The sequence below is a fragment of the Equus caballus genome, chromosome 14 (genome assembly GCF_041296265.1).
Source record: "Equus caballus isolate H_3958 breed thoroughbred chromosome 14, TB-T2T, whole genome shotgun sequence".
NCBI lineage: Eukaryota > Metazoa > Chordata > Mammalia > Perissodactyla > Equidae > Equus > Equus caballus.
This window is the reverse complement of record NC_091697.1, coordinates 62,260,481-62,287,564: the sequence shown is the minus strand read 5'-3', so window position 1 is coordinate 62,287,564 and position 27,084 is coordinate 62,260,481. Positions and strand designations below refer to the sequence as shown.

Genomic DNA, 27,084 nt, shown 5'->3' with positions numbered 1-27,084 from the left:
AATATTATCAAGGTGGGCTAAATTAACATTTTACAAATGATTTGGATTTCATTTATCGTTATAATCCGTACATAAATCCCTGAAACTCATTTTGAAAAAACAAATGAATTATATATATAAGCATAGCATATTTTTGTTTCCCCAAAAGTTCTTAGCATGCTTGTATTCCTTGTACATAGGCTAAATAAGGAAAATTTCGTTTTAATTTAACAAATGATGAAACTGATTATGTTTCAAATTGGAAAACAATTGATTACTGAAGATAAACATTTTCTTTTTTTCTGACCTCTGACAACTGCTGACCCTTATGCTCATTTCATTCTGTCTACGCTAGCCCTTAGAGCAATGGGAGTAGCCTGTTCTTCCTGATATTCAGTATCTGGGCCAAGAAAGATCACCTCTGCGCCAGCAGTTGTGTAACTAGTTTAAAGCAATGGAACCCTCTTTGCCCGTAACAATTCTGATGTAGAACATCGGAATACAAAACACACACAAGCGTGCCTGCTCTAGGGCTAGACAGGGCTCTGCTATCCCCTCCCCGCTCAGTGGTTTCAGAAGTACCTGAAAGGAAACATGGTTTTGCAAATATAGCTCTGAAAGTTAGATGAAGAAGTTTAAAAATGAAGAACTTTAGCTAGTCTGTTTAGTCATTAAAATATTTTCCCTTTCAAATGTTTATTTTCTGTTTATTGTTCAGTTTTTGCTGTAATGCCTATAATTTTTACGTCATTTATGATGAGACAGTAGCATTAAAGTGCTTCAAAAGTAAAAATCTGTGAAATCCAGGAAACGGTAATTACTGTTAGTTATGCATCATATATTATTCCAAATAATGAAGTTCTTTTTCCAAGAAAACTTTTTAAATGTTTTATTATGGAAGTTTTCAACTTTGCACAAAAGTGGAGAGCATGTTCTAATGAGCTCAATATAACCATCACCCAGCTTCAAAAAAGTTATCAAGAATTATCACTACATGGTTAATCTTATTTCATCTATACCCATTCACCTTGCCCAATGTGTTATTTTTAAGCAAATCTCAATATTGTGTATTTTCTTATCAAGGTAGACTTAATTTGAGACAAAGTTTTAAATAGAATTATAATTTATTAATATTCAAATTGTTCGCCTTCACAGAAGATTGATATTACCTGAAGTCTGATCTTTGGTATGTTTCAAATATAAAATACATGAGTGTAGGAAAACATTTCTGCCATTTGGAACTGTTTCAACACAGTGTTTTTATATTTGCTAAGGCCATCTTATCCAAATAGGCCAGGAAATAGTTTTTCTAAAATACCATTTCCACGACTATATTTACAAGGCTTTTAAGTATTTATGTGTAAACACTACTCTTCATAAGGTTCATTTTCACTACTTAAATATTAGGAACCATGATGCTTTCCAAATTCTGTTCCAAGTAAAACTATCTTAACTGTAAATGCAGTGTATGCTGTTATAAGCAAGCATAGATACAGTCAGTATCATAATTTCTTCATGAGTATATATAAGTTTGAAATGAATATAAATGTTAGCTATATTATTTGTTCTCGTTGTCACTTGTGCTTCAGGTTCTTGTGTTGTTCGGGATGCCACTGGGAACGTTAATGACACTATTGTAACAGAGCTTACAAACTGTACTTCTGCAGCCTGCAAATTAAACTTTGACTTTTCATCTTGTGAAAGCAATCCTTGTTCCTATGGCCTAATGAACAACTTCCAGGTGAGCATCAAATTTATATTATACATTCTATATTTATCTAGAGGTCAAACTGCTATCAAATCTAACCATTCAGAGTATAGCAGTAACTTAGAAGGGAGGACTGTTGTTACTTTATACCCAGGTATCTGTTAATAAAGCCTATAGATAACGAATTGGGCAAACAGAAAAATATGAAAGGGTAAAATCGGAAGCCGGTCAAGAGCAAAAGGGCCCCCTAGGGTAACACTTTCATGATACAGTATAATATATAGTACATATATGTAGTATACTGTTTCAGAAAGCAGGGAAGCATCAGAAGCATCTCACTGGTCATGTTTGATGGGTCTGTTTCTGGATTCTCTATTCTGTCCCATTGATCTTTGTGTCTATACCTCTACCTCCATCTTGATTACTATTGTTATTTAGTAAGTCTTGATGTCAGGTGGATTGATTCCTCCCACTTAATCTTTTTCAAAATTGTTTTAGCCATTTTAGTTCCTTTACTTTTTCATATGAATTTCAGAATAATCTTATGTTTATCTACAAAAAGTCTTGCTGGGATTTTGATAGGAATTGCATAAACTTATATATCAATTTGGGAAGAATTGACATGTTTAACTATGTTGAATGTTCCAATCCGTGAACACAATACATGTCTCCATTTATTTAGATCTTCTTTGATTTCTTTTATCAGCATTGTGCAGTTTTGAGAATACAAGTCCAGTACATATTTTGTTAGATTTACACCTAAGTATTTCATTTTTATTCTGAACAATTTAAATCCACAACTGAAGTGAATTCAGTTTTCTAATTAGAGGTGTCTCCGTAATTGCTTTGTAGAAAAATACCCTTTTTAAAAAGTATTGATCAGGATCAATGGTGTTATTTAATTAGATATGGCCCATATAGTCATGCTCTGCTAAGCCACTAGTTAACAACAGAATTAAATTCTTAATGGATACTTGAAAGTTTGTGAACTTTTAAAACATAAGAACTGTGTAAAGATTAGTATTACTTTTCAAGTATTTGGAGAATATCAGTCCTGCGTTTTATTATAACCTCTATAAGATATTGAAAGAAAAATGAAATATTTAAAAAGTTTATGGGTTTTTAGAAACTGAGAGAAGGTTATATAAGGGGAGAAGGAATTACTAAAATTTGGAAGATAATCTTGAGACTTGCTTGATAACTCCCAGGATGCTAGAAAGAAAAGAACACAAAGGTGTCCATTCAGGAGATTAAAACTTTCTGTGGGAAATTTGTAGAGTAGATGGTTCTACTAATTCAAAATGAAAAAGAAAACTTTTGCTTCCTAGTATTTTGCCAGTGTTGTGTAAACATAATAAACAGAATATATTGAGGACTTAATTTATTTCAGAGCCATATAAATTTTATGTAGAATATCTAAATTTTACAATAAAATTTTATAACTTAAATTTTTAATGACATTATTTGTATTTTCTGTTGTTTCAAACAATTGACAGCACTTTCAATGGTTATAAATATTGAGCCCAATTATGTAATAGAAGTTTGTTTTTTCTTGTCACAAGACTAGGCAAAATCATAGAAATGAAAGAAAGTATTCATGTCCAGCTAATGATGCAGGCCAATTCTGACACTGATATTGTGTATGAAAGACACAAATGCTTATCTCTGCCCAGTGACTGAAAATGCCAATCAGAGTTCTGTGGTGTTGCCTCAAAATACAAAAGTGTTCATCTTTATCAAATCTAGTATGGACTCAGTTCAAGCAAAGAGGAGTTTGGTATACATAAAGCTGTGTTTCTAATTTAAGTAAATAAATTTCTAAAAATGCTTTGTAAAGTGATACAAAATGGAAAAAAATCCTGCAAAAATGTAAATTGCTTGTCATTTGGAGAATGAAGAATGGTGGATAGAACATAACTGAGAAACATGAAAGTCAGAGTCTCCATCATGAAATCTGTACAATGCCACACTTTGTGATGCTGTTTTGCATTCAATTGGCTTTTCATATTTGAGGAGGAAAAGTGATTTGAATCACCTTATTTGTCTTAAATTTTTAATATTATATATATAGTCTTATGTTTCTTATTATATTTCTACCTTTTAATGTCCTTTGCAACCTTTGACTCACTGTTGCTTAATAAACAAAATGTGAACTACTTTGCTCTGTCGGTCAAAGCCTTTCATACTCAAACTCAGGTCCCGCTGCCTTCCATTCAGACTGAATTCCCATCATTGTGTGTGTTCGTATAAATGCACACATGCTTACCCTACGTGATTCCTTTATTTGGTGCTTCACTCTGCTTGGAATGTACCTGCTTTTTCTTTTTATGTGTCCAAATCTGCCTGCTTTTCCAGGAGACTCAGTTCCATGAAGATCTTTTTGAACCTTAAATCATCAGCATACATACACATCTCCCACACAAAATCTCGCTGTTCATATTACTTGCAACGTTTTTTTTTACCTTTAATTAGACTTTTGTCTTTTTTCTCCCTTAGTAGAGAGAAGACCACCTTTTTTTTTTATCCTTCTTGTTTTCACTCTATATTGTGGACAACACTGATGTTACAGTTATTTACATTCATTATCATTATCCTTGCTACTCATATTTTACACTAAAATGGTGGGAAATGTATAGATTATTGGATAGATACATAACTAGAAAACAGGAAACTTGGCAGATCCTAGAAGCATAATGTTTACAGATGCTAAGCATGGAGCATTACTTACCTCAATTCAGAGGTGATGGAAGAAGAGAAAATGTAATTTTTTCTTCAAAATATGAAAGGTGAAAGGTTATATGTAATGCTGCTGGTGTCAGTTTTGTCTTAATACAGCAATATATCATATTCTTTGTTATCCATTTTTTTCTTCATTTATCTCCTGTATTTGCTTACTTAACTTTGAGGTCACTACAGACAGGCATGCGATTTTGTATTACCTGATAAGTATATATAGCTGAAATTCAGTCTGCTCATTTTTATCTTGGCCCACCTTATCTGTCCTTTACAATTTCCTTCCCTAAAGACCGAGTTGTCAATGCTAGATAGTCTAGCATTAATAACTGTGAAAAATAGTGATGATGAAAAGCGTATGGCATATATGTAAGTACTGAATTGTTATTAAGAGGCTGAATAAAAAAATCTTTTCAAGTTTTTTTCTCCCCAAGATTCTCAGAGAAGTCAGTGCTCATGTTTGTTAAAACACTTAAATATATTCTTCGTTTTTAACCCTAAGTCTTATGAAAGATACAGGGAGAAACAAGTCAGTCAAACAAGGTGGTTTATGTACACACAAAGCCAGGCTGATGTATGTTAGCCAGACATTGTGCCCACAGCTAACTTTATATCTGGTTTAAAGTATTAAATTACAGTCAAATGTGTAATAGTCATAAACAGCTTAAAACCTGATTTCCTCCTTGGTCTCACTTGGCCTGTTTTTGGTCAATATAAATGAAAGGTAAATCTCCACTAATGAAGCAGTGAATCTAGGTGATGATCATCATTCACTACTGGTGAAATTTATAGGGGATAGATCAAGCTGGAAGTGCCTGAATCCATCAGACAACTCTTCCACTTCAATTTTATATTTTGACAAATTTCAAAGATGCAGAAGGAACACCTGTGTAGCTACCCTTTACTAATATTTATTAGTTGTTTACATTTTGCCCCATTTGCTTTATCTTTGAATATATGTATATTCTTTTTCTCCTTAAACATAAGAGAATAAATTATAGACATCACAAGGTGACAATCAGTTTGAAGCATTTAAAACATTCTGCATAAGCACAGTATAATAATCTCAAACAATTTAATGTTAATGAAATAGTTATCTAAATATATATCCCATGTTCATATTCCCCCACTGCTTCCAGTAGTAATGTCCTCTATAGCTGTTTTTCCCAGATCCAGGATCCAATCTGGAGTCACATGTGGCATTTAGCTATCATGTTATTTGAAAATCCTTTAATCTGGAGGAGTCCCCAGCCTGCCTGTTTTAATCTTTCAGAATGTTGACATTTTGAAGAGGCCAGGCAAATTATTTTGTATTGTGCCCCTCAATTTGGATTTATCTGATTGTCTTCTCCTGCTCTAAGTGATCAATCCATTTTTTTTTTTAAACTTTATCATAGGGGAATGTCCGAACATGTACAGAGATAGACAAAGCAATATAATGTACCTAACGTATGCATTTTGCAGCTTCTTCAGTTATCAGTGCATGGCTAATTTTTTTTTTTTATTTATAACTCCCCACTTCCCAGATTATTTAGAGGCAAATCCTAGACTTAGATTCTTTCAGCTGGAAATATTTCTGCATTTGGCTCTAAAAAATGACTCTTTAAAAAAAAAAAACAAAAACACTTAACCACAATACCAGCCTATCTTAAATCAAAAAAAAAGAAACAACCTTCCTGACAGAAGAAGGTGATACCTCCTGGAAATATTCTTGCCAGAAAACTTGTACCTCAGTCTGATTAACTACCAGCTAGATCTAGATCTGCCTAACAGCTGACTAGAAATACAGAGGTGGGAGGAACAGGTTAGACAACACAGTGGAGATGCAGTCAGCAAAGTCCAGAATGTGAAGTTTCTATAGGAGAAATGACATGAAAATAGTAAAACATAAAGGAAAGGATGAACCTTTCCTTGAAAAAGACACATCAACCAAATGTAAAGTGTAACTGTTTTGTGGGTCCTGATTTGAACAAACCAAAGCAAGAAAAGAGGGACAATTTGGGGAATTTGAATGCTGATTGGATATTTGGTGCTGTCAAGGAATTATGCAGTTTTTAAGCTGTGACAGTGTCTGTGTAGTTAAATTTTTTGAAAGTTCTTACCCAGTAGAGGTAACATACTGAAACATTTATGCAAGAAATATATGGAGTTTGATTCATAAAAATGTGGGGATTGGCCCTGAGTTCATCATTGCTGAAACTGGGTGATGGGTACTTGTGATTCAGTATGCTCTTCTCTCTGCCATTGTGTATCTGAAATTTTACAAAATAAAAAGATTTTTTTAAGATAAGGGTTAGTGGTAAATCTGATTCAGACATTTGTAATGCACATAACCATTATTATTATTATCAAATTTCCCCCAGTGTTAGTCTCCTTTATTAGAATAATAAAGATATATAGTACTGTGTTCTTTTTTGAATTGCATGTAAGACTTATTTTTTCATTTTTTTTTTAAGGTAATGAGCATGGTGTCAGGATTTGCACCTTTAATTTCTGCAGGTATTTTTTCAGCCACTCTTTCTTCTGCATTAGCATCCCTTGTGAGTGCTCCCAAAATATTTCAGGTAAGTATTTTCACAGTACAAGCTTTATTAAAGGGGAGGGTAAGGTAATATATTTCAATTTAGTATTATTAATATTTTCAAATTATTTGTTTACTTCTGTCAGCCTAATATGTATATGATATGTACACACATATCAAGACTGTTATATTTAATTTTATGCATATAAATGTGAATGTGTATATTTACATAAACGTTTGTATATTTACTTACTGTCAGGGTATAGTCTTTGAATTTTGTTTCTGGAAGTGGTGATGGATTTTTGCTTCTTTTGCATACTCTGTTAGCATGAATTTTCATAACGTCTTATCAGAGATAAGGAGTACAATCCACGACCATAAATCAGAAGAGTTAAAGTATCTTGTCCCTGTTAGCTTAATGCCAACCTAAATGTTTTATGTTACAAATATTTGAATGCCTAATATGTGCCACACATTGTGTTAGGTACTCAGGGTATAATGATAAGTAGGATAGACATTATGTCCCTTTAATGAGCATTAAACAAATAGCTGATTCTGAGTAGGAAATACTTATTACTAAATCAAACAAATGAAATGTTGATTCTGCAGTTTTGTTCTTAATGTTGTAGTTTTAGCCAGTTAGTACAGTAAAGGTATAGAATATATTTCTCAAAACATTTCTCAGTAATGTTTTAAGAAAAGAGATTAAGTTCTATAATTAGGATTTTTATCTGGTTTAAGTCTAGGATTTGGACTTGGTCACACCTCTGTTATACTGATCAAGCTTCCAAATTTATTTTTATTCCTGCTTCTCTGATTCCTTCTTCATAAAAGAATTTCAGCACGGTGGTGAGGTGAGGTGGATGAAAACTTCAGTGGTATTCTAAACCAACTACCTTTCTGATGCTTGAAATATTTGAATCTCCTATACAGTCTGTAAGCGAAGCAGTGTGAGACAGGGGAAAAAAAGAGGACCAAGAATTAGACACTTGGGTTCCATTCCTGATTAACCAATTGTAACTGTAAGCAAATCTGTATGTCTAGTTTCAACATCTTTCATTTTCATGTTTACTTTTCTTCTTTAGGCTCTATGTAAAGACAACATCTACCCAGCTTTCCAGATGTTTGCTAAAGGTTATGGGAAAAATAATGAACCTCTTCGTGGCTATATCTTAACATTCTTAATAGCACTTGGATTCATCTTAATTGGTTAGTCATATAAATGGTGTGCTAATGTAGATTTTGGTGCATTTATACTATTAGTGCTAAACATTGAATTATTAAATTATAAACAGAATCTTACTTTGCCTTGTATACTAAGTTAATTTCTTTCTGATTAAATGAAAGAGTGTTTAGAAAATATTGCAAATAATAGCACTCAGTACATATTTGCTAGAATTATTACCATCGTTAAGTCTCCATTCGGACTGGAGGGAACTCTCTAGGTTCTTGTCACTAAGGCGAATATCCTAATAGCATGAGGGAAAGGATTCCAGTATCCCCGTCAAGGTAGAGCCTTTGCTGATCCACATTTTGGCACTTTTGCTTCTGATTACAGGTGAGCTAATGGGTCTTCCACTATGCTGAGGAAGACATTGGACTTTTTTTAAAAGTCTGATTGTACTACCAAATGTGGACCCTAACTCTCATGTAATGGTGCTAGGTATATATTTGGTATTACTACTTTTGGAGAACAAGTTGGCAACATTTAGTCAAGTTTCTCATCCAGCAGTTCTCTTTAGAGCTATATACCCTAGAGAAACGTGCATATATACTCAAAGAGCCGTATACAGGAATGTTTTAGTGGCATTAAATCTAGTAGTGAAAAGTGGAAGCAACCTGAATACCTATCAACAGAAGAATGAAACTGCAGAATAATATTTAGCAGTAAAAAAATGAGTAAACTTGGTTTTCATATGTCAATATGGGTGAATCTCAAATATAGCAAATGGAAAAAATCAAATTGCAGAATGATACATATACAATGTTATTGATGTAATTTTTAAAACTTCCAAAATAGTACTACGTAATGTTTATGGACTATATATATGTGTAGTAAAACTATATAATATTATTGGAAAGAATTGACCAACTTTGAAAGAGTGAGATATAAAGGGAGTTTCAACTGTGTCCATAAGGGTTGATTTCTGAAAATTAAAGTATATGAAGTATATATGGCAAAATGTAAGTATTCATTAAATCTGGATGGTGGATATAGGGGTATTCATTATACTATTATCGAAAGGTTTGAAATAATTCATAATTTTGTGAAGCTAAGAAATGTCTAGTATGTCACTCAATATGCCTCATGTTTCTTTTGCAGCTGAACTGAATGTTATTGCTCCAATTATCTCTAACTTCTTCCTTGCATCATATGCATTGATCAACTTTTCAGTATTCCATGCATCACTTGCAAAATCTCCAGGTGATTTCACATTTTTTAATAGTTTCGTAAATGTGGTAATGTCTTTGATTTTAGAGAAAATAAAACTTTAACGTATTTTAAAAGATAGTATATGTGGGATTAGCTCATTAATGCTCAATCTGTCTGTATGGTTGAGTGAAATTAAGTGAATTTTCAAAGGGCTCTTTATCATGAAATTTACTGGTAATAACTCCATTTCTTCAAAGCGTTTAAAATAGCATTAATCTTAGTTTCAATTTTTATTTTAAGAATATAAATTATAGAGGTGGATGTGAATATGGCTATAGAAGGGCAACACCAGGGATCCTTATGTTAGACTCCTTTTTATCTTGACTGTATTAATATCAACTTAGTTGTGATGTTGTAGTATTGTTTTGCAAGATATTATTGGGGGAAACTAGCTAAAGTGGACTTGGACTCTCTATATTATTTCTTACAACTTTGTGTAAATCTCAGTTGTCTCAAAATTAAAAGTTTAATTTTTAAAAAAGAATATAAATTTTATTGAAATAATTTAAAAATAATATTTTCGTCTATAGAACTACCTATGAATGATAATTTTAAAACATGGTCTTCAACATTTTTTAAAGTGAGCTTAGTTCATAACTACTTCCCCAAATGGGAAAATATGTTTCTATAGTCAATTTTTAGTTTTGCTAGCAAGTACATGAATTTTTAATGATTCTCAAGAACATTTTGTTTGAAGTGTTTTGTATGTTCATTAGACTATGGATATGTCTCATGGTAAAAACAAGAAAGTAAAGCCACACTGTTGAGGACTCAATTTGAAAGTTCCCTTTTTAAATCTTGTCTGGTTTTCAGCGTTCACTAAGGTTGGTTGATTTACACTTATACATTAAAGAGAGTTTATTGAATATAGAACTAAAGATAAAATAATGTGGAAGTAAATATATGTACCCTCCCTCTTCACTATCATCAAGAATCGTGAAATTAAATTGTGATCAATAATGGTCTGTGACTTTACTGTTATATATTAGCCTTATATTTAATGTTTAAAGCCCTCTCAGTGTAGCAGCCACAAAGAAAGATATTTTGTGCATACATATGTACCGTTGTCTAAAGCAGATGAGGTTTCTGAGTGACTGATTTATGTATTTTACTTGTTATTGTTAGGATGGCGTCCTGCATTCAAGTACTACAACATGTGGATATCACTTATTGGAGCAATTCTTTGTTGCATAGTGATGTTTGTCATTAACTGGTGGGCTGCACTGCTAACATATGTGATAGTCCTTGGGCTGTATATTTATGTTACCTACAAAAAACCAGGTCAGTGGCCTTTTCTATTTAGTATTTCAAGCTAGAAAACTTGTAGAAGTTCTTTGTTACTTTTCATATCTAAGCATCATATTTTGTATATTTGAAAGGAACTTTGTGTAAAACCTAAAATAGTTTATTTCCAAATACATGTAGTTTTAATGAAGCAGTTACTTTAAGGCTTTTTATTCTATGGAATTCCATTCTTACCCATAAATTTAACTAATCCTGTGTGTAGAAACGTAACAGATTTATTTAATTAACATCCTGTTGCACTCAATATATTTTAAAATTATTCTTTGATTGTACTTGCCGTACAGTAGTTGCCAGCCTAATAAGCATATGTAATACCTACTGTGGTCTTAGTACCTACTGTAGTAAGTACTGAGCAATTCACAAAATACTAGACAGCATAGTATCTTCCTGATAGCTTACTGTGTAACAGGAAAAATTGGACAAACAGGTGTTAACTGGGAAATTGTTAAAGATTACCTAGGATGTGTTGTATTGATAACTGTTGGGTAGAGTATATGATGATTGATCCAGTATTCAGTATGGTGACCTATAACACAGAAGAAAGATTCAGTGAGAAAGGTTTGAAAAATTTTGGCCCAATAGAATAGATTAGGAAGAGATTACAAGAGTAGTTTGCAGTGTAGTCATTTTACACAATGAGGAAAGATTTTGTAATGCAGATATAAAACAATGAGGTTGTTTTGGGTTAGAGTGGTAGCTTTAGAAGTGAAATTGACAAAGAAGGTATTGTTTTAACCATCTTAGAAGTAATTATTTCTCTAATATGCCTGTTAAGTCTCCAAATTAACAAATGTCTAAAACCATCATTTATTGTCCAGGCTGTTTATTCAATAAGGAATAAATTTGCCTGTTCAAATAGCTTAAACTGTTAAATACTATAAATAGTACTTCTTAACAATCAGAGATCTCTCTCTTTCCCTTTAGACCTTTGGCTATATAAACAATAATTTTAAAATGTTTTCTTTGTGAAAGACTCTGGAGTTGCATGTACAGCATGGGTGCAGCCCTGTCATCTCAGTCTTTTCTAAATCATACTTTCTGCTTTAAATGTAATTACTGTAGTGCAGATTAGCATTGTCTTAATGTCATGCTATGGACTTGAAGTATTGTAAGTTCGGAGTAGAATAGTTTGTTTTAGCAATTGGCTTTTTTAAATATGAAAGCCCTTTTTACTTCTCTATGTGTCTCAAAATTGGTTAATGATTGTTTATTAATATTGATGTTCTGCTTCGTGAACGCTATCTTCCTGCAGATGTGAACTGGGGATCCTCTACACAAGCCCTGACTTACTTGAATGCCCTGCAGCATTCGATTCGTCTTTCTGGAGTGGAAGACCATGTGAAAAACTTCAGGTGAGCTATTAGGTAACATAGAAACATTTTGTCCTAGGTGACAATTCTTCACTTACTGTTCTGTAAAATTTTCATATGCTAATATTTCATGAAAGGTTCTCTAAAAGCATAAAACACTGTTTTGTGTTTTGTTTGGACTTGGCAGTTTATTCAAAAGCAAAGTTGAGGTTTATTAGTTATCAAAATTTTACAAAGATAAATTATCATCTACCTTACAAAAATGTTGTGAAAGTTTTAGAGGTCTCTAATTTGAAGACTTTAAATGGTAAGTATCCTAAAGGGAACAGTTCTTTCTCTGTGTTGCCATTGAAGTTATATAACTACTGTATAACCACAAAGTATGAAATTCATAAAGATTTTTGACATACCTTATTTTGTAGTTTTGCTAAGGCACTGAATATTTTCACGTTAGTTGCTTCTTTTCTCATCATTGACTAACTGGAAACCAGTTTTAGCGATAAAGTGTCAATGCTTTATTCATTTATGTGTTTTTTAAAAGATTGGCACCTGAGCTAACATCTGTTGCCACTCTCTTTTTTTTTCTTCTCCCCAAAGTCCCCCAGTATATAGTTGTATGTTCTCGTGAGTGCCTCTGGTTTTGCTATGTGGGATGCTGCCTCAGCATGGCCTGATGAGTGATGCCAGGTCCACGTCTGGAATCCAAACAAGGGAAAGTGGAGTGCTCAAACTCCACTCCGCCACAGGGCTGGCCCCAGAATCAATACTTTAGAGTAAAGAGCATTTATTACTATTTTCCTCAATAAATGACTTAATATCTTTTCTTATAATAATCAGTCATCAATTTAAACTATTCCTTAATTTAATATGCTAATAATTGAGATTCAGTTATTAAAGCTCTACTGATATATATTTGTCTAAATCCAGAAATATTACTTACTTATATAGAGTCTTAGAAATTATAAATTATTATTTATACGTGGTTGAAAGTAAGCTGCTCATTTTTTAAAACTAGGTCATTAAATAGTCGTTCTCATGTTGTTCACTTAATCCTGGCTGTGAGCAGGTGATTTTTCTGTAGTCATAAATAATCATCTCTCATTGGCTTCTGCACAATAAACATGGAAATATTTTCCATATTTGTCAGTAAACCAAAAGGGAAAATGTTTTTTAAAGAATTCCTAAAGAGTGAGTAAGCACCAGAAAAGAATTGATCTACCAAATTTCTCCTAGGAAGAAAAGTCTCTGTGTATTCTTTTTGTTAGTCTTTTGGATCCTCCTCCCCCTGCTTTCTTTTTCTAGAATGAAAGGTTCCCAGAGCCCACAGATCTTCAGCTTTGGAATAGAGAGAAATTGAGAAAAGAAAAAGGAATAAGGGGCCGGCCCCGTGGCTGAGTGGTTAAGTTTGTGTGCTCGGCTTCAGGGGCCCAGGGTTTCCCTGGTTTGGACCCTGGGCGTGGACATGGCACCGCTCATCAGGCCATGCTCAGGTGGTGTCCCACATAGCACAACCAGAGGCAGTCACAGCTAGAATATCCAACTGTGTACTGCAGGGCTTTGGGAAGATGAAGAAGAAGAAAAAAAGAAGATTGGCGATAGATGCTCAGGTGCCAATCTTTAAAAAGGAGAAAGGAATGAGAGCTGGGGAGGAAACCTTTAATTTCAGCACATTTTGGATAGTTGATGCCAAGTATGGCAGAAAATAGAAATCACTCCTTAATGTGAAAAGTTGTATCCCAGAACTGAGAGTATGACCCTGAGTCAAAGTTAATTGGCCATCAATAAAAACGTGTTGCTTTGGCTTATTGTAATGATGGGAACATTTAAAAAAGTATTCCAATGTGGTTTTTTAAATTTTTATCAGAATTATACATGAACATAGTTTAAAAAGGGAAAACTTAGGTTTATCATGAAAATCAGTAGTTGCTCCACTCCTCATGTCCCTATTTCTCTCACACCACAGGCAACCACTTTCAACTCTTACCTGATTCGTTTAGTAGTTCATATTCCCAAACAACATGCTTGCCTTGCTGTACTTTTTGATTTTTAATTTTAGGCGTTATCCATTGGAGTCTTTCATTTACATGCACCCACAACACACATGCACCTTTCCCTTCACCCCATCCTCCAAGTATAGCTTTATGTCGTCATTTTGATTAAATCTGTTTTGGTATTTATGTTTTTAGGACTTTTTAAACATGATTCAGACCTGAGCCATGTAATAAATTATGATTGCTTTTTCTTTCCTGTACAGCTTTTTTGTTATCTCTGGAGCCAATAATTTTCTTTCTTTCTTTTTTTTTAATGTTTAACTTTCTATTTATCACTATCTTGGCCTTCACCAAGCTTGCTGAAAGACTTCACTTTGTAATTTCTATTTCCTTGAAGTGTCTTTTTCATCATTTCCTGTTTCTTTAGTTTGGGTTCTTAGATTTAGCCTGGTCTGAAGCATCTGTGATGGAAGTGCTGCGCTGGTAGGTGGGGCTTTTCCCTGAAGCCCTTAATGTAGATTAATGTGGCTTTGCTGGTTCTTTCAGAAGTTTAAGTTGTCTTAAAGGCTTGCTCTTTTGATTTGATTAGATTTTCTGAGAAAAGAATCTTTTAATCTTTTGCTTGTTGATAACATCCTGGCTACCAGAGTTCTAAGAGTCAGGTGGGAAAGGAGCTCAGAGATCTCAGGATTCAGCATATGAATGTTCTTTTAACTACCCTGTTTAAGGAGCTACTCCTGCCCTCAGCTGTTGCTGGAGTTTCCCAGACCAGAGGCCCTCTCTGGGCAGTAATAAGCCCTAGCCTAACAGGATTGGGGAGGAAACGGGACAGTTTCCCCGTCATGGTGATCAAAATGATTTGTTTTGTCTGGTTGCTTGTTTTGCACACTTTAAGTCAGTCCTTCTTATTTTAGTTTAACACATTGCCCCTTCCACTCTCAGAGGCACCTACTGCCTCTAACTCCTAGCCATTTTGGTGATTTTTGGGTGTAAAATCAGGTACCTTTACAACTTTCTCTTGTGTTCATTTAGGATTTAGCCTTTTCCTGATTTGTCATTCCTTTCTTGTTTTTCCATCTGCTTTCTGGCTTTCAGTGTTTCATTGCTATCGTGACCTCTCTTGTTCCCCGTATTATCGTGGTTTTGTGCCTTGAAAAATCCAGTTATACCATAAAGATTTTTGAGGAAGGAGTTAAAACGAAGATCTTGTAGTTTCTTTGGCCCATTTCCCAACGTGTTTGTGCGCGTGCATGTACGCACGAGCTTCCCCACACTAGCAAGCAGTGCATGGACATCAGCAAGGTGTCTGAGAATTCAACTCAATTCTGACACTATCTACCCAAAGACAGAATCGGACTCCACAGGTAAAGGGCTCAAGCTCACAAGACTGCCCTCCACTGCAAACACCAATCACAACCCCAGGTTGCTACCTGTGCTTCTGACCCACCGGCTATAAATCAAAGTTCTCACAACTCCCTCGTTGAGTTGGATTAATTTGCTAGAACTCAAGAAAACATGTTTACTAACTAGATTACCAATTTATTACAAAGGATACAAATCAACAGAGATGAAGAGCTACCTAAGGCGAGGTCTCAAACAAAGGAGCTTCTGTCCTTGTAGAGCTTGGAGCCGGGCACCATGGCACCTGGAGACGTTCTGGTTCCCCAACGTGGAAGCTCTCTGAAAAAAGGGACTAACAGGCTGTCCTTTGGGTTTTTATGGAGGCTTCATTATGTAGTCATGATTGACTAAGTCACTGGCCATTGGCAATTGATTCAACCTCAAGCCCCCGCCTCCCCCTTCCCTGGAAATCAGGGAGTGGGGCTGAAAGTTCCAGTCCTCTGATCACATGGCTGGTTCTCCTGACAACCTTCTTTAGCATAAACAAGACACCCATTTCACATGGCCCTGAAGCATTTTCACAAACTGAGGACAGGAGCCAGGAACTGTGGATGATGACCAAGTATATCTGAGAAATATATTTCCATCATCTGGATGACCAAATATATATAGTTTTTTTAAATCACAATATCGTAGAAGGCAAATATTCACTTCCTGTCATTATTACTCAGTCATCCCTAATATATTTTGTATATACCTTTTTTGGTATGATAAAACTATACCAAATTATGCCTTTCCAGTATATTCACTATTTAGTAAAAATAGGGGCTATAGTTAATTTCCCAGAGTACTAGGTTATATTAGTTCAAGTGTAGGTTAGACTACCATAACAAAAAAGCTGAAAAAATATGGTGGCTAAACAAGACAGGCCATCAGTGTTGTGTGATATTCCAGAGGTAAATGGATAGTTCATGGCAAGTAGGCAGATTTGTTGCACTTGGTCATTCATGTCTCACATTGCTTGAATCTTGTCAGTCTGCCATTCCCTAGGAGGTGTTTTTGTCCATGTGGTTGAAATCATCAGTCGCCACATCGTTGGTCTAGCTTACAGGAAACAGAAGGAGAGTATGGAGGTTGGCCAGCTTCCTTTTTAAAGGACATTACCTGGCAATAGGAACATCGTATGGGCTGTAAATCAGTCAGGGGGCCACTTTTAGCTGATGGGAAGGCTAGGAAATATAATCTCTAGCTGCGGAGCCATGTAACTTACTAAAGCTCAGACAGGAGACTGGACTATTAGGAGTCAGGGCCATAGAGTTTAATTTCATGTTCGATTGCCAAAGCAGTTCTCCCAGACATAAATTGGTTTTTCAGATAGCTTGCTAACATTCTGAATAAGTTAGTTTTTTTAAAGTCCTTATTCAGTTTTCATGCTTATTTTATGAGTATAGCTTAGGAACTACCCTAAAATTTAGTGGTTAAGTCAGAATTTTTAGTCTATTTGCTTTTTGATAAAGTTTGTTCTAATTATGTAAATTCTTGTTTTAAAGGATTTTTGCTAGTCTGTTTGAACTTATAAAATGGATACCTGAATATTTTTTCATCAAGTAAGATTGATTTACATTTCTAGTCAGCAAAAATCAAGAGTTAAGAATATATGAAAGTCATGCCACTGTCTTGTGTTTGCAGAGGCAATTAAATTCAATTTTGGCTTTCACCATAATTAATTAGAAAACTTTTAGTTCAGGTAGAAATCTTTTCTTCACCATAGGTGGTTTTACTCATATGACAACAGTCATTAAGCTGGTTTAGAGACGGCTGATATTACAAAGTAGAAGTAATTATGATGTGATCAAGCTAAGAAAGAAAGTGACCTGTTTTGTACATAAGGGCAAGGCTATGCTCCCAGGCAGTTTTGTGAACTCTGAAAGAACTGGAATTATGACCTTTAGAAGAAGGACAGTTGTTACCTGTTTTCTACCCATCACGGTCATTTCTTTCTGGAGTCACTACCAGAATCTTGATGTATAGTTTTGCCTATTTTAGAAGGACAGTTGGCATGATGTTTGTTCCAAGAAGGTTTTGTTTCTGTACTTTTCATGTACCAAGAAACCCTGGTTAAAAGTCATCTTCTCTGAGAATCCTGTGGCCTGTGTCTTGAGGACATTTGTATAAAGGAGATTCTAGTTTAATAATATATTCTAGCTTAAAATCATGTCCATGTTACCAAAAACCTAAACTTCTCAAATTTTGTTTTTCTTTTTGATCTTAAATTAGGCCACAGTGTCTTGTTATGACGGGTGCTCCAAACTCACGGCCAGCTTTACTTCATCTTGTTCATGATTTCACAAAAAATGTTGGTTTGATGATCTGTGGTCATGTACATATGGTAAGTGTTAGTTTTTTATATTAAAATATTTTTCACTTTGGGTGTATACTTTATAATTTGTAGGACTTTCTAGATCTGAAATGATTTGACAAGATAAATCTATTGAGGTTTTGTTGGGTTTTTTTCTGAGGAAGATTTGCCCTGAGCTAACATCTGTTGCCAATCTTCCTCTTTTTGCTTGAGAAAGGTTCGCCCTGAGTTAACATCTGTGCCAGCCTTCTTCTATTTTGTTTGTGGGTTGCCACCACAGCGTGACTGCCAACAAGTGGTGTAGGTCCACGTCTGGGAACTGAACCCATGTTGCCAAAGCAGGGTGTGCCAAACTTAACTGTGGGGCTGGCCCATGTTGGGTTTTTTTCTATGGTAGTTATTTTCTTTGAAATATTTTTGCCTCCAAACTGTCTCAAAACCTCATTTGTAAAAAGATAAGAATTTTGCATCTTCATCATTTTTCTTATTATGAGTAGGATTTTAGCAAACCACATTGCCCTTATAGAACAGTTTAGCTAAGAAAAATAGCTTCTTGGTAACTAGGAGCCCAAATGAAATTCAGCTTTTTTTTTCTTATTAATAGTTCTCATAAAGTCCTGGGAACATTTACTTACCAGAAAAAAAGAGTTTGGAGGAGGTAGACAAATCGTGGTAAATATGTAGTATCTGTTATACAAAAAGAGCAGAATGAATGCTGAATTTTCAAGTTCACATGCTTTTAATTGCCCATTCATTTTTGTTTTAACCATGAGTATGAACATTATTAAAAATAGTGGTAAACTTTTATCCAAAAGTAGTTTTCTGTTTTTGGCATCTTGCCTATTGGAAACAGTCACTAGATGATGGATCATCTGTTCTGCATAAGACATGAGAATATTTATTTGTCAGATTAGCTCTTCTCCCAAGCTCTATCGTTCATCTTATTTTGGTGCTAGAAGTGTATGTTGTGTGCCTCATGTCCCAGCTCCTGCTACCCTACTTGTACAGCAAAGTCAAAGCTGTGTATGTGTGTCTGTGTGTGGGGGGGGGGGTGGTGTAGAGGGACACATTGAGACACTGACCCCACTTAGGACCTGTGGGGTTTTCTAGTTTAGCTTAAAGTTCATCAATTCAAGTTGGAGTCTTGGGCACAAGAAATTACAAATGGGCCAATTTCCCTACTGGGAAAGATAAATTGTGTTTTTCCTTTGCTTATTCGTGCTTAATTAGGATGTACTCTTAAACTTATTTTTACATTTTTGCTTTATACATTTGTGTATAACATATTTTATGTGTTGCTTGCAAGGATCAAAATAGAATTGTAAGTTAAAAAAGCTCATTTCCTTTCTTCTGTTATTTCATCATTTAACAGAAGTATGAAGAAAAAGTACGTTTATATTATATAGCTCTGTGCTTTTCAATGCTATTTCTAAGTTACTGAGAATTAATAACTCAGACATTTGGGACAAACGAAAAATAAACTGGGAAACTTTCTGTAGAAAAACTGAAGGCTCTTATTTTTCTCTGCATAATCTCTTTTCCGTTTTCAATAATTTCTAATTTCTTTCATTTACTTAGTATCAAAAGCTTCTTACTCATTTTTCAGTCTGTTTCTTCTTCTTCTCTTCTCCCTTCTACAGGCACCCCCTATGCCTTAACTGTTCCATCAACCCTATCTTTTCATAATCTTAAGTATTAGAAAGAATTCACTGACATGAAAACGAAATGTTGTTATTACACTTCTGTCCCCCACCCCAATGTTTAGGCACTTTGTTTAAGCCCGTATAACAGGATGATTTTTATAAATGTGGAATAGATTACCTTTCAATTAAAGATAGTATTAATATTTTCACCTTAAAGGGCCCTCGAAGACAAGCCATGAAAGAAATGTCTATTGATCAAACCAAATATCAGCGATGGCTTATTAAAAACAAAATGAAGGCTTTTTATGCTCCAGTACATGCAGATGACTTGAGAGAAGGTGCTCAGTATTTGATGCAGGTAAATTTATTATTCCTTTCACGTGACTACATTTTAGTTTTGCACAAGCTTTTAAAAACTTTTTCATTCTTTATATTAAAACAAATGGTAAATCTTTTTAAATATCTTTATTAAAGTAGACTACTAAGATTTGCATAATTGAGAGCTTCAGGGACTGTAGAAATAATGTGCTGTTGGCTGACAGTGAAGAACTTACTTGTCAGTTATCGTAGCCTATTTCTCTCCTTCTCTAAGATATTTCCCGTTCACTCCCTGCTGCATCTCACTGGGGTTTTTGTTAAGAGTGTTAAATAATGGTAGTCCTTAGGTAATTTTTGAAAAATTCTAGTTCCTTATTGTATTTCTCACTATTTATTTACTAGTACTCAACTTAGACTTCTCTTTCAGCTTTGCATATGGCAGAGTAGTCAGAATATGGGATTTGGAATTAGTCCAAAGTTTAAATGCTAGCCCTGCAACTTCCTTATTATGGATTTTGGACTGAGCAAGTTACTTAACTTCTCTGAAACTCAGTTTCCTCAGCCAGCCCTAAAGGTTGTGGGGAGAAGTAAATGGGTTGAGACGGTGTTTGCCAACTTATTTTTATAGAAACCCCTTTCTTCAAATGAAAGCTTACCCAGAAGCCCATTCACTGTGTTAAATATGGAGCTGCTTTGTTAAGCAGAGGTGGAGGCTCCCGGTGCTCTCGGCTGAGCCCTTTCTGTTTTGTATTTCTTAAAACTTGACAAGCACAGACTTAAGAATGGCCTAGGCAATCCTCAAGAATGATAAGGACGGGGAGTGGGCTTGCTTTGGCAAATAGAAAGCCTTGCTATAAAACCATAGTAATTAAGATGTTGTGGTATTAAAGTAGCGATAGATAATTAGATAGTGGAACAAAACAGAAGAAATAGAGTCACTCATATGGAAAATTTACTATTATATGTGACAGAGGTGGCATTGAAAGGATGGGCTGGGACAATTGATTATCCATGTGAAAAAATAATATAACAGGTTCTTATAAAGACGTGATACAACCACCATTTCCAGAGGAATTAAACACCTAAATTTGAAAGAACTTTTTTTTAAGTTTTAGAAGAAAATAGAGAATAATTTTATGACCTTGGGCTAGGGAAGAATTTTTTAAATAAGACACAAAAAGTTGAAATATGAAGGAGGAGATAAGGTCTTTTTTAGTTAAAATTTAAAACCTTTTGCTTCTAAAGAAAACGTGAAAATGAAAAAGCAAGCCACAGACCAAAAGAAGATAACATCTTACCAGCAAAAGAATATGGTTTAGAATATATAAAAAAATACTATAAATCAATAAGAGAAACAGAAAAGGGAGCAAATGTAAATTTAATATAAAAGAAAAGGAAACCTAAACAACAAAAGGAAAAAAAAGCACAATACAATTTTATTCTGTACCCATCAGATTGACCAAAATTAAGCCTGCAATTTCAAGTATTAAAAATGGTGTAAAGCAATTGGAAATCTTTGAACTGCTGTAGTAATGTTGATTAAACCACTTTGGACAGCACCGGGCAATGTCCTGCAAATTTGAAAGTGTGGATATCCTAGGACATTCCGTTCTTAAGTGTGTACCTCAGAGAAACTTTCACACATGTGAAGAAGACTGCATGAAACTTCATAGCAACATCATTTGTAATAGTGAAAAAGAAATGTAAGTAACTTCAACAGCCATCCATCACAGAATTGAAAATTATAGCATAATCATGCAGTGGAATTTTATACAGTGGTGAAAAAAAATGATACGTAGTTCCTTTAAAAAGTTCCTATACATAAACCACAAACACAAAAAGCATTAAGGAAAAATAGCAAGTTAAAAAAAGGATATGAATAATGTGAAGATGTTATAAATTTTTTTAAATATGTAAATTAAAAATTTATATGTATTACACCTAAGTAATGGAATGCATAGGAAGAATACAAAGAGGGCGTGAGAAGGATATATAGGGTGCTTGATGTGTGTTTGTAACGTTTATTTTCTTAAGCTGGGTAATGGGTACATGATTATTTGTTACTTTACTCTTTATTCACTTTTGTATGTGAAATATTTAAATACTTCAAGTAAGTTGCTACCCATAAAGTTGTTTCCAGTGGCTAAATCTTGCTTTTGTATAATTTATGGGAACATTTTGATGACGACTTTAGGTATTTAATAAATGTTATGAAGGAAAATATTTTCTTAGAGCAATGGTTCCTAAACTTCAGCATGCATCAGAATCACCTATTGGACTTGTTAAAGTAGGCTGCTGGGCCCCGCTTTGGAATGATTCAGTCAGTATGTCTGGGCTGAGGCCTGAGAATTTGCATTTCTAGCAGGTTTGCAGGTGATGCTGCTACCCTGGTCCAGTCCAGGCACTATACTTTTAAGAACCTCTCCCCTCGAGGATTTCTGTGAGATAAATGACAGTATCATAAAGTTGATGAGAGTTCGGATCCAGCCTCCTCATCACTCTCCTTCACCTAACGTACTCACCCCCGTGGGCCATGCATTTTCACCAGTGTGGGGCAAAATTAGGATGGGTAGAACAGGATCATTTTGAGACTGCCCTGTAAACTTGGCAAATGCACCTGCCTTGCAAAGATGCCCAGGAGATTGACTTTATTCTAGTGGCAGAGCTGTCTGAGGAACTGTATAAAATATCCTTACAAATGATGAACTACCTCTGTAGAACTAACCACTGAAATTGGAGTGTAAGTTGTCACTGAGAGTATTTTTCTTTCCTTTGTACCTTCTGTAAACCTGTTACATAAAGTGGCAAAGGCCTGTTTGTCTGTTAGAGGTGTATAATCTTTGTCAGAATAGTTTTTTGTACATTGATTTGTTTCTACAGTGACTTATTTTATAGTTCTAGAGATGCTATCTTTAGGTTTTGTTATACGTTTTACTATACCTTACATTCTGACTTTTCATTCTTTGTCTCCTCATTTGCCTGGTTACTAATAATATTTGTAAGTATTTATTTATCATTAGACTAGCATTTAGGTATCCAGGCTCCACAACGAAACTTGAGATTCACTATTTTAAAAAGAGGCAATCTTATCAATAGCTTGCTTAAGGAGCCCTTTAGCAGTGAGACATTAGCACTGCTAACTTGGGTATTTGGATTTTTCTTTTCTTTTCTTTTTATTTTAATGTCAGGAGCCACTTGATTATCAATCCAATTTTAAACCTTCATTTTAAAGAGCAAAAACTCACTATTCTTACTGAAAAATCAGATTGCATCATGATGGCCCGTTAAATCCAGTGGATCTCATTCAGTCTCAGTATAGACATAACTCTTTCTTTTTTCCTGGGCAAAAATAGCCTAGAATTACACTGTTGGATATGCTGGATGTTTCTGACACCTTTCCTCTTCTTTATCAGCCACGTTTTGAGGTAAACAGTGATATTTTAAAATTGTTCTAAAATAAGTACACCAAAATAATTTAACATTGCCAATAAGAGTATTTGAAATAAGTTATATCCATGTCCTGTAGCCTCGTCCTCACTATATATTGTGCCGTGAGATACTAATGATGCCTTAAGGCCATCACTGTCAGCTGAGCATATCACGGCTGATCATCCAGAACATGCAGCCAAAACTCTACAGTCTTTCAGTGATCTTTAAAGTAATGCAAATCTCATGGCAGTGCTTAACTAAATTTAAATAACCATAATGTTTAGAATTGTTTTTACTTAATAACGAAAGACAAAAATAAAAAGCCACATACCACTGGGGAAACAGTTCTTCTTCCTGCTGCAGTAAAAATAGTCACGGTGATATGCAGAAAAATATGAAAACAAACTGAGTACATTTCTCGTCAGCAAATTCTCATGGAAGACGCACAGAAAACACATTGCTGAAGATCCAAAGAAACAGCACAGTGCGAATGTTTGATGGAAACTAGAGATGTTTGTAATAAGCATAATAAGACTACATTTTGCCAAATCAGTTTCAGTTATGGAATTCCATGGAAAACTGATTTTCTATGAACCATTAAAGAAATATGCTCCAGAAAAGATGTATTTTCAGTAATAAATTGTTTTTTTTAAAACTCGTGATGTTTTATGGAAACTGAAAACATTTCTTCTAACTGAATAATTACTTTGATTGGAATTTACAAAGATTAGGGATGAGTGATACATGTGAAATTTCTTTGCTCAGTCATTGAAGAGAAAGTTATTGAAATAATGAAGTTGAAAGCAGAAATGTACAGAATGCCACAGGATGTTATTATTAATTTTATAAAAATGAACCCTTTTAATTATAATAAGATTATGGTAAAGTTTGTGATGAGAAAAAGAGTAACCCTGACAGTATTTTGTACCATCAAGAAGTTACTGATTGTCTTGTGACTTAGCTCTTTAAAAAGCTAAAAAACTTAAAGATATTTCTTAGTTTTCTTTAACCAAAAAAAAAAACCAAAACAAAACAAAACACATTGTGTGGTTAGTGGCTACCCTGCAGATAATCTTCAAATGAATATTCCTTGTCTGCCCCATGAAGGAAAACGGTTATTTTTTAATTTAATTTTATTTTTCCTTTTTCTCCCAAAGCCCCCTGGTACATAGTTTGTGTATTTTTAGTTGTGAGTCCTTCTAGTTATGGCGTGTGGGATGCCACCTCAGCATGGCCTGATGAGTGGTGCCATGTCCGCGCCCAGGATTCGAACTGGGGAAACCCTAGGCTGCCGAAGCAGAGCGCCCAAACTTAACCACTCGGCCACGGGGCCGGCCCCAGCGTTATTTTTTTAATAGTGAAAAAAAATCTTACTTTTTGAAAGAAACTTGTGCATGGATAGAACATTTTGAAAATGAATGTAAGCTTTCAATGGTTAGGAATATTTCTTTTGTTTCCCAGTTATTCCAGGTCCTTAGGACAGTGTCTGGCACATGATCAGTGCTGATAAACACTTGAATTAATTTAATCTTTTGCAAAAAATGATTTATCACCTGTAAAAACTTGTGTGACCTTACACCACATGCAAAAATTAACTCAATGGATCAGCAACCTAAATATAAGAGCCAAAACCATAAAACTCTTAGAAGAAAACACACAGGTAAATTTTCATAACTTTGAATTTGGCAGTGGATTCTTAGATATGACACCAAAAGAAAAAAACTAAATTGGATTTTGTCAAAAACTTTTGTGCATCAAAGGATGTCATCAAGAAAAAAGACAACCCATGAATGGAAGAAAATATTTGCTAATCAAATGTCTGGTAAGGTTTAATATCCAAAATATATACAGGCATACCTCATTTTATTGTTCTTTGCTTTATTGCACTTTTCAGATAATGCAGCTTTTTATAAATTGAAGCTTTGTGGTAATCCTGCCTTGAGCAAGCCTATCAGCCCCATTTTTCCCCACAGCATTTACTGACTTTGTATCTGTGTGTCACATTTTGGTAGTTCTCACAATATATCAAACTTTTTCATTATTGTATTTGTTATGGGGATCTGTGAGCAGTGATCTTTGATGTTACTATTGTAATTGTTTTGGAGCGCCGCAAACCACAACTATATGAGACAGTGAACTTAATCAGTAAATGTGTGTGTGTTCTGACTTCTCCACCCACCTGCCATTCCCTCTCTCCCTCCATCTCCTCAGGCCTTCCTATTCCCTGAGATACAACAATATTGAAGTTAGGCCAATTACTAACCCTGCAGTGGCTTCTAAGTGTTCAAGTGAAAGGAAGAGTCGCATGTCTCTCACTTTAAATCAAAAGCTGGAAATGATTAAGCTTAGTGAGGAAGGCATGTCAAAAGGTAGGCCTCATACGCCAGTTAGCCCAGTTTTGAATTCACAGGAAAAGTTCTTGAAGGAAAGTACTCCACTCAGTGAAATTACTTCACTCCAGTGAACATGCGAATGATGAGAGCAAAACAGCCTTATGACTGATATGGAGAAAGTTCTATAGTTTGAAGAGAAGTTTAAAATTTGGAAAGTTTAAAGTTTGGATAGAAGATCAAACCAGCCACAACATTTCCTTAAGCCAAAGCCTAATCCACAGCAAGGCCCTAACAGGCTGAGAAGAAAAGTGAAGCTAGCAGAGGTTGGTTCATGAGGTTTAAGGAAAGAAACCATCTCCGTAACATAAAAGTGCGACGTGAAGCAGCAAGTGCTGATGTAGAAGCTCCAGTAAGTTATCCAGCAGATCTAGCTAAGATCATCAAGGAAGGCGGCTACACTACACAACAGATTTTCAGTGTAGGTGAAGAAAACTTTCCATTGGAAGAAGATGCCATCTAGGACTTTCATAGCTAGAGAAGAGAAATCAATGCCTGGCTTCAGAGCTTCAAGGGGCAGGTTGACTCTCTTGTTAGGGGCTAATGGCAGCTGGTGACGTTAAGTTGAAGCCAGTGCTCATTTACCATTCTGAAAATTCTGGGGCCCTTAAGAATTATGCTAAATCTACTCTGCCTGTGCTCAGTAAATAGAACAGCAAAGCCTAGATGACAGCACATCTGTTTACAACATGGTTTACTGAATATTTTAAGCCCACTGTTGAGACCTACTGCTCAGAAATAAAGATTCCTTTCAAAATATTGCTGCTCGTTGACAATGCACCTGGTCACCCAAGATCTCTGATGGAGATGTACGAGATGAATGTTGTTTTCATGCCTGCTAACACAACATCCTTTCTGGAGCCCATGGATCCAGGAGTAATTTCAACTTTCATGTCTTAATATTTAAGAACTACATTTCATAAGTCTATAGCTGCCATAGATGGCGATTCCCGTGATGGATCTGGCAAAGTCAGTTGAAAACCTTCTGAAAAAGATTCACCATTCTGGATGCCATAAAGAACATCTGTGATTCACGGGAAGAGGTCTAAATATCAACATTAATAGGCGTTTGGAAGAAGTTGATTGCAACCCTCTCGGATGACTTTGAGGGGTTCAAGACTTCAGTGGAGGAAGTAACAGCAGATGGGGTGGAAATAGCAAGAGAACTAGAATTAGAAGTGGAGCCTGAAGTGTGATGGAATTGCTGCAATCTCATGATAAAACTTTCATGGGTGAGGATTGCTTCTTATGGATAAGCAAAGAAAGTGGTTTTTTGAGTGGAAGGTACTCCTGATGAAGATGCTGTGAAGACTATTGAAATTACAACAAAGGACTTAGAATACTACATAAACTGAGAGACAACAGTTGAGAAAGCAGTGATAAAGCTGATAGAGCAGTGACAGGCCTTGAGGGGATTGACTCCAATTTTGAAAGAATTTCTACCATGGGTAAAATGCTGTCAAACACCATTGCATGCTACAGAGAAATCGTTTGTGAGAAGAGTCAATCGATGTGGCGATGTGGCAGACTTCATTGTTGTCTTATTTTAAGAAATGGCCACAGCCGTCCCAACCTTGAGGAGCCACCACTAGGATCAGTCAACAGCCATCAACGTCAAGGCAA

General features: G+C 35.0%; 1 protein-coding gene across 2 annotated transcripts in view; it reads left to right on the top strand.

Annotated features, from left to right (window-relative positions):
- Positions 1 to 27,084, top strand: part of SLC12A2 (solute carrier family 12 member 2) — a 103,856-nt gene that overhangs the window by 57,425 nt on the left and 19,347 nt on the right. For both annotated transcript variants that reach the window (XM_005599457.4, XM_014730697.3), the window contains exons 10-17: positions 1,569 to 1,720; positions 6,877 to 6,984; positions 8,027 to 8,150; positions 9,265 to 9,366; positions 10,501 to 10,656; positions 11,933 to 12,032; positions 17,600 to 17,711; positions 19,542 to 19,682. In XM_005599457.4, coding sequence (XP_005599514.3) covers positions 1,569 to 1,720; positions 6,877 to 6,984; positions 8,027 to 8,150; positions 9,265 to 9,366; positions 10,501 to 10,656; positions 11,933 to 12,032; positions 17,600 to 17,711; positions 19,542 to 19,682 — 995 coding nt within the window. The remainder of the gene's footprint in view (positions 1 to 1,568; positions 1,721 to 6,876; positions 6,985 to 8,026; positions 8,151 to 9,264; positions 9,367 to 10,500; positions 10,657 to 11,932; positions 12,033 to 17,599; positions 17,712 to 19,541; positions 19,683 to 27,084) is intronic.